Raw genomic sequence first — 16,289 nt, 5'->3', positions numbered from 1 at the left:
TTGCACGCAGACACTGAACTCTTGCCTCATCGCGTTCTGCTTGCGACCCGACTACCGTTCCCAGAACCACCTTCGCGTACGTAAACACAGCGTCAATAAAAAAAACATGGCGGTGTAGTTGGTGTGTGCATGGGGTCCGCTATTCGCCACTCCTCGTCGATAAAAGAAAGCTGAATTCTCCCCCGAAGAGGACGTTTTCTGGGACAGGTATGTAGCTACAAGCAAAGAAAGACGCGCAAGGCGCAAAAATATGTAAATTTAGTCGTCTCAGCTTCACATACGTCTACAAGAGCACGGTGCAACTCACGGAGAGTCACTTGTCATGGGAGTTGGAACCCAGCTTTCTGGACTTTTCGACTTCTTTCTTTCATCATTGGCTTGTTTTGTGAGGCATCTTGACTGTTGTTAATAACGCGTTTGTATTTATTAAACGCTACGGTTGATATTCTTCGTGTTTTACGACGATTTACGGCCAACGCTTCTCAACTGTCAACGTCGCCAGTGCTGTCAGTTAATCTAACATCTGAGTCGTGCACACAAGCTGTCGTCCGAGTTGATTGATGGTTGGCTGCACAGTCACTGCAAAGTTTCCACGCACAAGGAAAAGCGATCTGCGTTTTTAATGCTACATATTTATATGCTGCTGCACTCAGAAAACCTTCAGTGTTTTGATATCCTTGTATAGTACACAACATTTAAGCCACTGACAGAGAAGTAAATAACATCTTGTGACAAATCTCTTTTCTGCTGGGAAACTTTTGGACCTGGGTATTCATTGGTGTGGCTTTTACTTAGACATGTATCACCCATCTAGACCAGACCAGACCAGACCAGACACCCCCGCCTCGGCCCGGCCCGGCCCATAGCAGTGACACTCCTAGATAAGGAGTCCAGCAGCCATCCCCCAAAAACCGGTTTAGGAACAAGTACAAAAAAAAACAAAACAAAACACACAAAAAAAACACGACCTGGCCTCCAAATCCTCCACTAGATCCTAAAACCACTCAAGAATCTGCAGGATGCACTGCAACAGTTTAGTTCAGTTTTGTGCCATTTGTGCCAATTTTGTTTTCATTCCGTCCCATAATCAAAGTTTTGCAAAGGCCTGTATTACAGAAAAGTGGTTTTATAATAAATAATTACACAAAACTGAGTTAAAGTATTGGAACATTCCTCCTCCATTTAACCAGAGTTTGGTGTTGAGCTACTTCCCGTTTCTTTTTTTCCTCCTGTGATTACGAGGTCTAGACTTACAACAAACGAGCTGTAGGTTGGATGACTTAATGTCCTATCTGTGGGACCTTGCTCTTACTATTGATGAAGAGGAAAATCTGAGGAAAAAGGAGTAAAATCAGTTCCTGTTTGTGTTTTCTCTCTTGACCGTTTTCCACATCATTGTCCTCTCCACAACATCTTGAGTACATTTTCCTTTTGTTCGTGAGACTGACGCAGCCTTTGCTTTGTGTGCGTTCGTTGCCAGGTCGAAATGTTTCGTCGGTCAAGATTTAGCGTGCGTCCCAATGTCGGTACGGGAGGGAGAGCGGCAGCTGCGTCACAGGAAGCTCCTTCAGCGAGTCAGGAGGCCGGTGAGACCCCGCAAGACGCCGGCGAGAGCAACAGCACTGCTGCTGCTGCTGTGACAGAAAACAAGACTGATTTGACCACAACAGAAAAAGCTCCAGCTCCAGGGTGAGTGAAAAGAAAACTGTCGGCTCCCAGTTATTTTACTGCTACATATGTTTTGTGAATTAAAATGCTTTGTTCTTATTACGGTTTAGTGATGGCGGCGACCAGACTGGGGAAGGTACCAGCGCCTCTGCAGCCGTGCAGAGAAGGAAGCGATTTTCTATCAAACCCAAAGTGGCCCCCGGACGGGCCGCCCTCGCTCGTGCAGCTAAATCACCCGGCAAGGCGCTAGCTGAAACTCCTGGGTCTGGCGCAGACTTCGACAAACCAACGACATCCAACCAAACTACAGCAGCTCCTCAGGGTCTTCAGTCGCCAAGGCGACGAAGGCCTTCAGAGGAGACCAAGCAGCCCACGATACAAACTAAACCCTCCACCATTTCTTCTGAAAGTTCAGAACTGTCATCCGTTCCTCTAGCTGAAGAATCACCAGCTGAAACCTGTTTGCCAGGAGACGGCAGCAAAGATTTAGAAAACATCTCGGTGGTTAAGGTTAAAGAAGTTCCTCCCAGACAACCCGAAGTGCCACCGTCTCTACCGGACAAAGAAGCCATAGAGATATCAGAGAAGGCCAAGACGCTCGTGTCAACTAAGAGTTTGCTTTCACAGACGTCGTCCGCGTTCACCTTGAGCAGACTCCTGAATGACCCGTCAGATTTGCAAAGGCTAGCGAAGGCCCAGAAGCTCAGAGAGTTGCTCAGAAAGGAGATGTGCAAGGAAAAGGTGAGCAGAGAAACTCATTCAGTGACGAGTCTTCATTCAATGCATCGTGGTCATTGTACTTAGAAATATTTACTTTTAATATAGATATACATACTTTTTTGTATATATGCCTGTACTTGTATATTTTTATTCTATTTTATTCTACTATTTGTCTTTTATATCCTGCTGTTCCCCCGTTGTGGGACAAATAAAGGTTTTCTTAATCTTAATATATATATGTTACAATTAATTTATTCTTGCTGCAGAAACTCAAGAAAGTGAAGATGTTTCCCAAAGAATATACTTTAGATCCTGCAAAAATGACCATGAGTGACCTCATCCGTTATCTTCCGACCTCCAACCCCATGACGTAAGCATCTCCAGCGTCGCCTTTATCTCTTATAGTTTCGTATTGATTGTTATGGATTATGGAAGTTAAAAAGTCATTTTGCAATTTTTTTTCCAGAACGAGTTTGGAAGACTCAACTCAAGAGAATGAGACTGTGGTCCCGCCGTCACCAGTAAGAGAGGAGTAAGTTTATGATCTTTTTTTTGTTTTTAAATCCCGTTTCCTTGTAGTTTTCTATATCAGATTTTCCTTTTATTAAGTGTCTTATGTAGCATTTGCTTAGAGTTTATGAATCCGTAAGGGAAATCGCTTGGTCAAACTAGCTCAGTTGCACATAAAAACACTCTTGAAAACTGCTAGTAAAAAGAAAAATAGGTGTAAGATAGAAAAAATAAAATACAAGATTTGCATATGTACACATCTAGAAATAGAAAAGAATATATACTAATATACATAGGAAGGATAAATGATAAGGTGTTATAATATGGATGAAAGAGCACTACATAAAAGGTGACACTCAGGATGTGACAGGGCATCAAACACAGGTCGACCGGGGTCTGAAAATCTAAAAATTCCCGGGATTTCTTCATCACAATGTAACACAAGTGCACAGCTAATTTGACACGAGTCACAGTGAGAATATGACCAGAAACGACATAATGGGCCCAGATGACCAATAAAAGGAGACTGGGCTTTTTGGAGGGGGCCGTTAAAGAGGCCGAAGGTGCACATATTCTAGTAGATCCCCTGTGAGACCAACATGAGGCATAAATGAAAAATCTTGATTTTATTTGTAAACTTGAGACAAATTCCACTGCAGAAACAATGTACCTTGAAATACAAAACTTAGTCATTGGTCCAAATGCAACAAACCCCCAATAATGTTTCTGAGTAAAGATGGACGCTTATCACCACTTCTTTAATCAGAACCTCGTTCTCCAGGTATAACTCATATGTGGACATACGGTAGTTTCCATAATGTACGTGTTGAGGAGCCTTTTCTTCTGTCTGATGTCGGCCCTGTATTCCCCACCAGGTCTCCAGAGCGAGCACAGGAACCTGAAGCGCAGCCTTCCACAGTAAACTCCAGAGAGGACGGAGAGGAGGAGGCAGAGGAGGATGAGGACGATTCACTCCTGGTTCCTCAGGTCAAAGTAGCTGAAGACGGCTCGCTGATCATCGACGAAGAGAGGTCAGTGGAGCTTTGTAGGTCATGTGATTACACCTCATGATATTGGAGATGATGACTTCTTAATAACTTCCTTTTAATCTGTGTGTCTCAGCTTAACGGTGGAAGTGCAGCGAGCGAAGGGGCCGAACCCAGTGCACAATCGGGATCCCATTTTTGAGCGTGGCTCCACTACAACCTACTCAAGTTTCAGGAAAGGGACTTATTCCAAACCCTGGTCCAGCGAAGGTGCATTAATAATATAGATACTTAAAGTTTTATATATTTATTTTTTCCCAGCATGTATTGTATTTTTACATTTTGATATCTTTTTTTTAATTTTGGTTTTAATCAGAGACAGACATGTTTTTCCTGGCAATTAACATGGTGGGGACGGACTTTTCCATGATCTGTCAACTGTTTCCACACAGAGCTCGATCAGAGATAAAGGTAAGACCTTTTTACCAACATGATAATTAAGAAACAACTCTAGAAATGTTGTATACATTCAGCACATTTACATGCACGTGAAAACAAAAACAATTTATTACCTTAATCCGACTTTAACTGGACAACTTAAGCGCATGTAAACACATTACTCCGGAGTTCTCCTTATCCGATTAAGACACCCAGATAATGCGATTGGAAATTGATTTTCTCTGGCATGTATACGCCTTAATCAGACTTTGACTGGACAACACGTGTGCGTGCATGCTCCACAACCATGTGACCCTGGAGCAAAAGCATCCAAGGAAGCCGGTTGCAGAAGAAGAAGCACTATAAGTAGATTGCACGTTACGTACTAGATTAAAAAAAGCTGATCTATGAACCACATTAGACTCCGGTTGTTTATTACATGACATAATAGATCAACCGGAAAGGGGGACATATTAACCTGCTGAAAAGACACATATCGCCACCTAGTGTGGAGGAGGAGGACATGTTCGTGTTAGTTATTCGATTTTCTCTGATGCATATAAACTAGGACAAGGATCACATTCAGAGAGTTGAATTCAGAGCATAGCTCGATTAAGCTGTAATTGCTGAGTAATTGCACTGATTTGAACTTTCAGAACAAATTCAAAAAGGAAGAGCGAGAGAATGCCTGGAGAATTGACAAAGCTTTCAGTAAGTCTTCAGTAGTATCTTAATGTTTAGCTGGTTATATATAACGTCAAATTAGATTTTGATGGATATATTTTCATGCTTCATGTCCTGGTGATGGTTTTGTAGGAGAGAGGCGTAAACTGGATATAGAGTACTTCTCTAAGCTGCTGGAGAAAATTTTGGAATATCAGAAAAACAAGAAGAAACTCAAGTCACTCACTCAGAAGAACTCGCCTAAGAAGAATAAAAAGAAGGAAAAGGGTAACTATCATTCAACAATAGTTTTTAATCTTCCTTTTGTTTGGGCTGCAGCTCTCAGTTCATCCTCTCAATTCAAAAACCCTTGTGTGGTCGTTCCCTCCCAAAGCAGGCAAAAAATCTGCAAAGAAGGGACTTGATGAGCAGGAGGGAGGCGAGGTAAACGAGAATCAAGTTCCTGACTTGGAGAAGGAAGGAGAGAAGGAGAATGAGGAGCTGTGTAATGAGGGAGAAACCCCTGATTCTAAGCCTAAGAGGAAACGCAAAACAAAGAACAAACCAGACGCTTTGACTGAGGAACCAGATGGAAAGAAGAAGAAAACAGATGAAAAGAGCAATGAGCAAGGTACAGGAGCCCGAAAACTGTGTAAGTAAATGTTTGATTCTTGTTGTTTTCCACATTTGTTACATCATTTTTGCTTTTATCAGGTGAGGCGGGGATCCCTGAAGACGCTGAGGCAGCGCTTCCCGAGGACCACACTAATTCTGACATGTAATTAAACTTCAAACCGTCTTTTGTGTTAAATACTTTTTTTTTTTTTTTAATTTTATTACATTTCCATCAGCATTTATTTCCTTTCTTTTTTGTCCATATATCCAGGTCTGAAAATATTCAGCAGCAGGATAATACAGACAAGGACGCCTCAATCAAGCCAGCGAAACTCTCACGAGGAAGAGCACCAAAACCCCTCCTGCCTTTGGGTCGTAAGTGGGGTAAAAAGCATCCACCTTCCACAGGGGAGGCCAGAGACGCCCCATCAGATAAAAGGGACGAGAGTGTGAGTGATGGTGTCCCCGAAGAGCAGGTAATTTCATTTATTTATTTATTTTAGTGTACATTAGGGCAAGGCGATAAGGCCAAAAATGTATATAATTTTTCAAAATTCTGACAGTATCACAGTATTTTATTTTTTTTTCATGCATAAACACATTTTCACAACATTTTCTTCTGGATGAGAGAGGAACTAATGCACTATCATATTTTACTGTGATGATGAGTAAATATTGTAGAATAATCTCACACTAGTAGTAAAACAGGTTTGCATGACCCCGTGTTAGCGCTGCCTGCAGATGTGGAAATCTGGAGACATTTACAGCATGGAGATAAAAATAAATAAATTGTTATCAAGATGGAACGAGGAAACAAGGATAATTATGGTTTCATTTATTTTTAACATATTAATCTATATTTAAACATATTAAAACTGCTATATAATGTCAATAGCAGCATAACCAGCTACCGTAATAATTGTAGTATGTGCGCAACATTTTTTTTCATTCATTCATAAAAAAAAAAAAAAAAAAGCTAAAATTGGGGACACTTTCAGGGACAGCTATAGCTGGGGGACAGGTCATCCAAAACGGGGACTGTCCCCAGCAATGACATATAGTCACCCTCATCACCTTTCACTTCACCTTTTTCAGACCTTTAGAGGCCCTACGTTGAAACCGGTCCGGTATTCGGTATGAACCGGTATACCGCGACAGCCCTAGTGTACACCCATCAAACTTTTCTATAAGTTGTTGTGTGTCTGCCTCACTGTGAGTTGTGCTAATATTTTAGGCACAAGATGCATCACCTTTAAGCCAAGCCAATACGAAAAAGTCCAGTGGCGATGACATTTCCTCTGAAGAAGAGGACGCCACCATTAAACCTCTGAGACCTACCAGGTACAGCCTTTCTGTAAAACTGTAACAAAACATTTCCCAATTTGGATAGTCCTTGTTTTCATTTGTGAGTAATTGCCTGTTTTTTTTTTTCTTTAGGTATGGAAGAGTGCCCAAACCCACCAGGCCCTTGAATTACCCTTCCAAAGAGGATGCACACTCCTCAGCATCTGAAACGGTTCCCGCCTCACCAATGGGTTTCACTGCTCCTCCTGCCAAGCTCAAACCCAAAGTCACAGCCAAGAGGGCCATGGCATCGAAGGCTCAATCAACCCCAAAGTCCAAAAAGCCCAAACTAGTCACACTTAGGGCTTCACAGTCCGAATCCAGTGATGACGACATTGAAACGCCGTGGTTGAATGAGGAGTTGGTGGTGGAGGAGCAGCAGCTCGAGGGTAGTCCCGGTAAAGACAGCAGTGCCCCTGCGTTCGTGCCCGCCAGCCTGCACACTCCTCAACCTGTGATTTCAGAAGTGGATGAAACCATGGTGGAGGTATGAGAGACTTAAAACACCTCCGTGATATGCTGCACAAACCCATACCATTCATCAGTTTAATTTTTTTTTACCATAATTTGTGTCACAATCATTTTCGTAATTTGTGTTTGTGCATGGTTTTTCCATTCCATATTTCAAACCCATCCTTCTGATCCCCTCCTCATCCCAATCTCACTCATAGCTTGATATCTTGGCCAGTATGCCCGATGTGTTGGGCATGTCCCAAGATGCACTGTGCCCTAATTCCTCTTGTGAGGAGGCACATGAGGCAGACACAGCAGTACCATGTGAACATCAGTTGGACCTACTGGTTGTAAGTGTCTAAAATATGATATTAAATGATTTACACCTTTTGTTTTAATATGATTCACGAGGTCCAATCCTGTAGAATTTTGGGGCCAGTGTTTATAAAGTGTTTTTAATGCATGTCTTTGCTTAGCATAATTTATAATTTAAAGTGGAAAGCATCACGAACTCCGTCCTGCTGTCTTTGGTGGCACCTATAGTCACAAGTGCCAATTGCAGATGTGTTTTGAACCTGACTTCCCAGAGATCTTGACAGTGTCCCCCAATTTGGTCATACCTTCACAGCGTTAGTGTAATAGTCTAAGGTTAAATCTTTGAGATTGACACTTGATGAAATTTGAACAGTGAATCAAACAGTCTTGGTTTTTCATGTTTTGTTGAGCTCCTTGTTGTTATGGCAACGCTTTTTGTGTCTAGGTGGAATCAAGTGATAAAGGATGCAAATGACAAAGAAATGCAAACGTCAGGGAATCTTTCGATGTCGCTTAAAATGTCTGTGTTTGCTTTGCAGGATGTTATAGATTTCCTTTCTTCAGAACACACAGAAGGTATGTTGAAAATATATTTAGTTAGTAGTTATATTGTTTAGCTTCATCACAGATGTTTATGGTTGCGTTTTTCCTTTCAGTGGCTGAGGACGAGAGCTATAACGAGGCAGCGCAAACCCTGTTGACCATCGGCAACCTGGCTCACCTGCCGCAATCTGCACAGAATCAAACAGCCGTGCAAGATGACGGAACAGGTTATCATCAATCATTTGAGATATGACTGGATTTATTTTAGATTGCAGTTATTATAACTGTGCCATTTATGCCCTTGCAGCAACAACATCAGCGTCTGTGGATGAACCCAGTCACTTAGAAGAAGAGATTGCATCGAAACCTGTTGCTCAAGAGGGATGTGACACTACTTCTGTGTCTGTTGCTGTTGGCCAGGAAGTCACAGAAACATCTGTTGCCAGTGTGGAAGTGCAAGACGCGATAGACAAATGTGATGACATTCCTATTATTAACAAAAGTGATCCGAAGTGTGATGAGCAGAAGACCGTTTGTGATCCTACCCCTCAATTGCATTCAGAACCAGAGAGCTTAAATAAGGATTCTCCACAAGCCAAGAAGGGACGCTTGTCCAAGGTGAAACCTAAGCCTAACCTTAGCCGATCTTCAAGGACTGCACAAACAAAATCCCTACCAGAGACGTCAGCAGTAAGGACACCTGAAGAAAACCACTCTTCAGCTCCCAGCCATTCTCAACCCAGTGACATTTTATCAATTGGTGAAGAAAGAGCCTCAAAGATTCCAGACTGTGCTCCAGCATTGTTTAAAGATGATATTTCCTGTGCTGCCAAACTAACAGATGTGCCATCTGACAGTCAGAGGAGGCTTTTTGATCAGGCAGGATCAGATGTAGCAACAGCTGATGAGAAATCCTCAGAAATCCATAGTGTCTGCCTTTCTGAATCTCATTTTGATTCCAGTAGGGATCAGGTGAGCAGAGACACAAAGCCAGCATCTGAATCCTTGGATGAAAGACAGAACTCTTGTGTCGGAACAGCTGAGACTGGTTTTAGCAGTCCTGAGACATCTGTCTCGGCAGACATAGAGTTTAGACAAGGCTCATCCTCAGATCCAGTCCCAGTACAAGAGAGCTGCAACAAACCTCCTCCTATAGAAGATTTGTCTCTCAGTCAAGTAGGAAAGAATGAAGCTGGCACTGCTTTCCAGTCAAGAAGGGCTCGATTGCCAAAAGGCAGACCCAAGCCAAACCTACCGCAGACATCGAGAACTGTTAGGTCTAAACCTCCCAGTTCTGCAGAGGAGGACTCTGGTTCAACTTCAAGCCCTAAGTCCCACAAAGAATCAATAACAGAAGTGGAACCACAACCGACATGCACTCCTACTCTTGAAAAAGAGAATGAAATCACTGATCCTGCAGCTTCAGTTTCAAATGCATCCCTTAATTTGGACTCAACTCTTATTCCTACAGTGGAAGCATCTACAAATGAGGAGAAAACTACATGTGTTGAACTTGGTAATCAGGTAGAATTAGGTGCTACAACATTTGAAAACCAGGAACTCCCTAAAGCCCTGTTTGAAGCTAGTCAGGAGCAGGCCACCAAAGACACAGGGTCAACCTCTGAATGCACAGATGAAAACCTGACTTCTCACACCGAGACCATCAGTAAAGACCTAGTGACAACTGTCTCAGCCATCACAGAACCACAAGATGGACAAGGGTCAAATGTTGTTTCCGGCCCAGTCCAAGAAGTCCGTGAACAGCCAGCTGTGTTCGTAAAACCCGTTGAAAAGTTAACAGAGGAGGGTGAAAGTACATCTGCTTGTCAACCGACGAGGAGGCGATCGCAAAAAGTCAAACCCAAACCAAACCTCTCACAGACAACAAGAACTACGAGGTCTAAACCTCCGACCACAACAGAGACTACAGTAGAGAAACACTCTGTCCCGGCTCCAAACTCTCAATTTCACAAGGAAACAATAACAGAGGTGGAACCACAATCAACATGCAGCCCCACTCCTGTAAAGGAGAGTGAATGTCCTAATCGATTACTGAATTTAGACTCAAGTCACGCATCCACAGAGGAAGCCCATACAAATGAGGAGAAGACGGCACATGTTGTACCCGATGATCAGGCAGAAGTAGGTATGTCAGAAAAGCCCAGTAGGGAGCTGGCCACTGGAGACACAGGCCCATCTCATGTTGAGACTATTAGTAATAATGTGGAGACAACTGACTCAGCAGTTACTGAATCACAAGTTGGGGACGGTCCAAATGTAGATCCAGTCCAAGAAGCCAGTCCAAGTGGCCATCCTGCTGTGGGTGTCAAACCTGTTGAAGAGTTAACGGTACGTCTAGAGGAGGGCGAACGTGCATCTGCTTGTCAACTGAGGAGGAGTCGATTACAAAAACCTAAACCAAACCTACCACTGACAAAAAGAACCCCGAGGTTTAAACCTCAGTCCCCAAATGACCAGGACGTGGAGAATCTTCCCAGTCCAACTTCTGCACCTGAATCCACCGACAACGCATTAGCAGAAGTTAAAGCACAGCCGACAAGCGACACCACCCCTCTAGATAAATCAAGTCCTGCTTCAGTTTCAGTCCCATCACTGGATATATGCCCAACTCATCAATGCACAAAGGAATTACCCTCAACTGAGGGCTTAAATACAGATGTTGGATGCGAACAAGCCTCAAGTTCAGTGGACTCGGAACAAAATGTACCTCAAAAAATGCGGTGGTTTCCCAAGGTTAAACCTAAACCTAATGTAGGATCATCGACAAGAACGAAAATGCAATCTGGTGATACGAGTAAACCCTCAGAACAGAAGGAAACCACTTCTAATGCGGCAGCAGGAAAAAAAGTTGTGGACAGTAGCATTGCACAAACGGATCTGGAGCTCAAAGAGAAAAACGCCAAGCACTTGACGGCTGCACATTGTTCATCTGATGCAGAGCTGTCTTCAATAAATGTTGGACCAGTGGATTCTGAAAAATTACTAGACAGCACAAATGATAAAAGTGTGGCCTTGGGTGTGGTCATAGCATCAGGGGTTCCTGAGAAGCAGCCCATGTTAACAGATTCACTCCATAAAAGTAAAAGCACTAATAAGTCAACAGTTGAAACAAAATCAACAGAGGACAAAATGTCAAAAAAATATCCAGACGAAGTCAGTTCTTCTTCACAAGGAGACAACAAGCTGGACACATCCACCACAGAGTCACATACCCAACAAATAAGTGATCCAACTCCAGCTTCAGATGTGGAGTCTTCAAAAGATGGATCTACAGAGTCGAACATAAATTCTACATTGACGACTACTGAAAACCCTGTATGTTTGGATAAAGACTCATCAGTCCAGAGGTAAGCCCTAAGAGTTCTGTCTCAACACATGTCTCCAAAATGCAGCTGACCATGTAAATAGTGTGTTTTGAGTGAATCACAAACCGGAATTCACTCACGTAACATTTTTCTTCCCACCTACGGTAGTAGTGAGACAGAGTCGGAGCTGACCGACTCCAAGACCTCAAGAAAAGCTCCTCAAGCTCGTAGAGGCAGGCTCATTAAACCCAAGCCCAACCTGGGACGCGCCGGGCGTCCTTCACAACCTCGGAAAATGCAGAATACAACAGCAGAAGCAGGTGTGGTCCCTTAAAAACACAACGCTGATTGCTAGATTGGCGCCATCTGTTGCTCTCGTCTCATTACTCATTCTTTCTTTGTTGCAGAGTCAAGCAGTTGCTCACAGGGCGTGGATGCTTCAGTCGATCACAAACCCATGCCTGACATTCACCAACCAGTAGGGAAAGTTACAGGTGAACATGGAAACCAGGACTCACCTGTAAGCGATGTCGGGTCTTCTCTTGGCTGCATGCCGCAGGTTACCAAGCATCAAAATGAGCATGACTCTCGTTCAAATGATGGTCAAGCCTCTCTTGAATGTGTGACACAAGTATCTTCTACCCAGGTAAGACAAATACTGACTCTGCTGTGGGGCAAAACTTAATTTATAATGTGTTTTAATCATGTGTGGTTGTAATATCTCTAACACTAACAATACTGATTCATCGCATGTTAAAGTGTTTCCACGCATGTTAGTATTGACTTTTTCTGTGTAGCCAACCCCACCTAGGCCTCTCTGCAGGTGTTTGTTTTGTGCAGAGGTTGCAGAAGAGTAACTTAAAGCATAAATGGTTGGAATTGGTAGCTAAAGAACCCTCCCACTGATATCCACCTTTGAGGTGTCAGAATCAGAATCACTTTATTGATCCCAGGAGGAAATTACTCTTCGTGTACCAGTGTTGAGAACAAAAAGCAATGTAGGCAATAAGTAAGAGTAAGTAGACCATTACAGTAAGAATACAATATATATAACAATATGTACAAGCATAAGTGAACCTGAGTTCTTGCTCTACAACAACATTGAATATGGGGTGTTGCATAGTGGGAAATTATTGCACAAAGTGAGTCCAATAATATATATATAAGTATTTACAAGTATATCAAAATAAAGTGAACATGAGTTATTGCACAATATCAGTATAAATATGGGTTATGCACACACAGAGTGAGGAGTTGTACAGGTCGATGGTCACAGGCAGGAATGATTTCTGATACTCCAACTAGTCTCTCTAAGAAAAACTACTTCTTTAATCCTAGAGTGAATCACCATCAAGCAAAGAAGGGATCCAAAGCTTTCCTGTTTTATTTCAAGAGAGTAAGTCGGTCATGTATTATCCTCCATTGTTTGTTTTATTCCCTGTGGATCTTGTCTAAAACCTGCCTCTCTCTCTCTCTCTCTTAGTGCTGCCTGACCAGGTCCCCTCCGATCCCAACGAACCATTTTTCATCCTCTCTCTGACCGAGATCCCAGTCTCCTCATCAGGCGAGGATGCATCAATACAGCCACCAAGGTTAGTGTTCATTCATGTATTTATATATTTTTTTTTTTTTTAAATTGACTAATCATTCAGACAGTCTGATACTGGAACCTCGTTCACCCCTCAGCAGTGTTTCTGGAGAGAGTTTCGCAGCAGGAGATGGACCTTTCTTCTATGTCTCCACGGAGGACGGCAACATGATGGACCTCATCAGCGTAAAGGATATGGAAGCTACTTCGACAGTACGTGAAGTAACATGGAACGACTTGTGGCTGCGTTGTGATATAAATGTCTTTAATTATTTATTTTTTTCTCCTCCACCAGGTTTCTCCTATGGAGCATCCACTGGATCCACATGGTAGAATTACTTATTATTTATGGTTGTATTTAAGGAAGGGTAGATGTTGTTTTATTTACAGTTGATTTTGCTTGTTGATGAAACAGGAAGTGTGACAGTGCAGCCACCACAGACTGCAGATAATGATGAGAACACGAAGCAGAGACGAGCAGGACCTGGAAGAACAGGTACGCTGACGAATATCTACTCATGTCTACTCATGCCGCGGCACTTTCACCAAACTGGACACGTTTTCATCCTGTACCACGTCTCCTTTAACCAGGCAAACTGCAGGATAAGACCAAACCTGCAAGAAAGAAGCAAACCGACAAGATGGAGACTGCTGAGGAAGGAGGGTCAGTCACAGCTAACTCCACCCAGGAACCTGATGTAGGAACCAATAAGACGGGTCCTGATCCTGAAACCAGCTCAGGAGCACGAACGACACAGAGAACTGGGACCAGTGTTTGGAATAAGTGAGGAAAATAGTTTTTACAAAACCCTTTATAATTTAATATAAAGTGCACTTTTTGAAGTGACTCTCATGAAGTGACAGTTCCAAATACAAACAGAATAAAATAACAATATACAAAATGCATGAGGAAAAAAATCCACACTTTGCAGAGGTTAACTGTTCTGAAGTCTTGTGTTTTTTTTTTTTTATCTAATATCTGACAGAAAACCCAAAGACTTCCCATCCTTCCTCTCTGAGACAAACGCTGCTCCTTCAAACAACCCTCCGCTCTCCTCCAACGCGGCTTCCACTCAATCTAAGGTTAAAACTCAACCTGCAGAGTCTTCGTCGGAGCCTGTAGCCTTCGTGTCGCGCGCCGTCGGCCCCGAACCAGGTCTGACAAATCCACCAACGGAAACGAAAGCAGAGGTGGACATGGAAGAGACCTCTGACCACGGTCACAGTACCTCAGATCAAGTTCCAAGCACTTCACAGGGTCCCACTGAGGTGAGGAGGAACATGGAAACCGTGAGAGAAAGTTTATTTATTTATTTATTTATTTTCAGGGTCCCTACACAAGTATGGAAAACGAAACGTAGTGTATGAAAAATTCAAAGTGCAAATACGTGAACTGAATTTATCTTCTTGACTTATTGGTATGATCTAGGTATAATCTTCTTAATCAATAAATCAATCAAACTTTATTTATAGAGCACTTTCCATACAGAAGATGCAGCCCAAAGTGCTTTATATAACAATAGACCCAAGAGACAATACATGTATGTGAACACACACGGATGCACGAAAATGTAAAAACTCTGATGAGTTAAGAAGACTGAGGAAACCATCGCCACCTTGAGGTTGAAGAAACACTAGAGACATAAAAATAACTGTATAAATCATAACTATAAGTAAAATTCAATATAAAGTCATACTAAAAAAGTAAAAATAATTTAAAATTAGTTAAAAGTCAGACTAAAAAGATAAAATATTAATAAATTAAATAAAATAAATGAATAAAAATCAATAATAGACTAAAAAGATAAAAAATAATAAGTAAATTTCAATAAAAAGTCATACTAAAAAAGTAAAAATAATTTAAAGTTAGTTAAAAGTCAGACTAAAAAGATAAAATATTAATAAAATAAAATAAATAAATACAAATAAATAATCATCAATTAATAACCAAAAAGGAAAAATTCAGTCAAAAGTCAGACTAAAACAATATATAAAATGTAATAAAAAGTAAATCAAATTCAATAAGTAACCAGACTAAAGGGAAAATAAAATTTAGTTGAAAACAAAACTGAAAAAGTCTTTAGATTGCTTTTAAAAAAATGTTTTTCCTCAGGTCCTCACACAGACTGTTCCACAAACGAGGGCCATAATGTTTAAAAGGAGGCCTCACTGTGTAATTAAAAAAATAATAAATAAAATAAAAAGATTGCTTCCTGAAGACGTTAAAAGCAAATAAGATAAATAATTAGGAGCTTTAAGAACCATTAAGATCTTAAAACTGATTGTGAAGCAGAGAGGTAGTAAGTGCAGAGACTTTAAAGCACATATACGATTCATTCCATAAGTTACTTATATGTACATATGTACTCAAACTTTCTTTTAAACCAAGAATTCTTGGAAATGTGTCTGAATCCTGTATTTTACAGCTCTTCTTTTGTCCTTTGCTCCCCAGAAGAGCGACCGTGTGGAGAAGAGCTCGGTGGAGGAGGAGCCGACCAACGTCTCTCAGTATTTCTTAAGTGACATCTTCACTGAGGTAGATGAGGGATGAAGGTCAGAGGGAGAAGGCACCTGTGGCTTTTCAGTATTGTTTTTATGTTAAGTTAACTTTGTACAGGTTATTTATAACTATATTTTCAAAAGCATCCGTTGTTTGACTGAACGAGTGGCAGCTTTTATTTCATTACGCTTCACATTTCTTTTAACCAGCTGTGAAAATGTAAATAATGTACAATATCTTTTTTTTTTTTCTTTTTGTAATATTTGGTCCCGACTTTCTGGAAAATGACATGTACAGTTGTACATTTCAATGTGTTATTGTCTTAATTTAGAAAACAAAATCTCAGTATCTCATTCAATAAAATGAAGCAAGCGATTTAGAAAGAAAACTTCCATCTAATTCTCATAGCTTTGCTGTTTTGTGTATATAGTGTAGATCTAGTGAGCACTTGAAACATACAGTGATACAAGCTCTGGAGCCTGCGATGAATATGTTTGATAAATAAAAAAAATACATGTTATTCTGCCTTAAAGGTTAAATTCTCTAATTTGTGAATAAAATTAATTTCGCCACTTGCAAACGGTCTTTGTGGAATTATTGGCATCACATGTTTTCCTGCA

At 41.4% G+C, this 16,289-nt stretch overlaps 1 protein-coding gene across 5 annotated transcripts; it reads left to right on the top strand.

Moving 5' to 3' along the window:
* The first annotated feature begins 90 nt into the window (after positions 1–90).
* On the top strand, positions 91–16,249 carry zgc:162472 (uncharacterized protein LOC553495 homolog). 5 transcript variants are annotated; one of them, XM_047570251.1, is made up of 29 exons: positions 91–207; positions 1,481–1,689; positions 1,779–2,409; positions 2,655–2,758; positions 2,855–2,920; positions 3,774–3,929; positions 4,021–4,154; positions 4,261–4,355; positions 4,979–5,033; positions 5,139–5,273; positions 5,383–5,616; positions 5,700–5,763; positions 5,872–6,076; positions 6,835–6,941; positions 7,038–7,431; positions 7,616–7,747; positions 8,252–8,288; positions 8,369–8,482; positions 8,563–11,623; positions 11,750–11,901; positions 11,989–12,227; positions 12,920–12,977; positions 13,065–13,173; positions 13,268–13,382; positions 13,465–13,498; positions 13,585–13,665; positions 13,761–13,953; positions 14,156–14,438; positions 15,622–16,249. In XM_047570251.1, exons 2-29 carry the CDS (start codon positions 1,487–1,489, stop codon positions 15,718–15,720), a joined length of 7,290 nt encoding a protein of 2,429 aa, XP_047426207.1. In that variant the 5' UTR covers positions 91–207; positions 1,481–1,486; the 3' UTR covers positions 15,721–16,249. The 5 variants fall into 5 exon arrangements, with proteins under 5 accessions (XP_047426207.1, XP_047426210.1, XP_047426209.1 ...); XM_047570254.1 differs by having other exon boundaries at positions 5,380–5,616; positions 13,271–13,382; XM_047570253.1 differs by having other exon boundaries at positions 5,380–5,616; positions 15,625–16,249.
* Positions 16,250–16,289: the final 40 nt, after the last annotated feature.

The sequence above is a fragment of the Mugil cephalus genome, chromosome 19, assembly GCF_022458985.1.
Source record: "Mugil cephalus isolate CIBA_MC_2020 chromosome 19, CIBA_Mcephalus_1.1, whole genome shotgun sequence".
NCBI classification, from domain to species: Eukaryota; Metazoa; Chordata; class Actinopteri; order Mugiliformes; family Mugilidae; genus Mugil; species Mugil cephalus.
The sequence above is the reverse complement of the archived record's forward strand: the minus strand, read 5'-3'. Positions and strand labels throughout refer to the sequence as shown.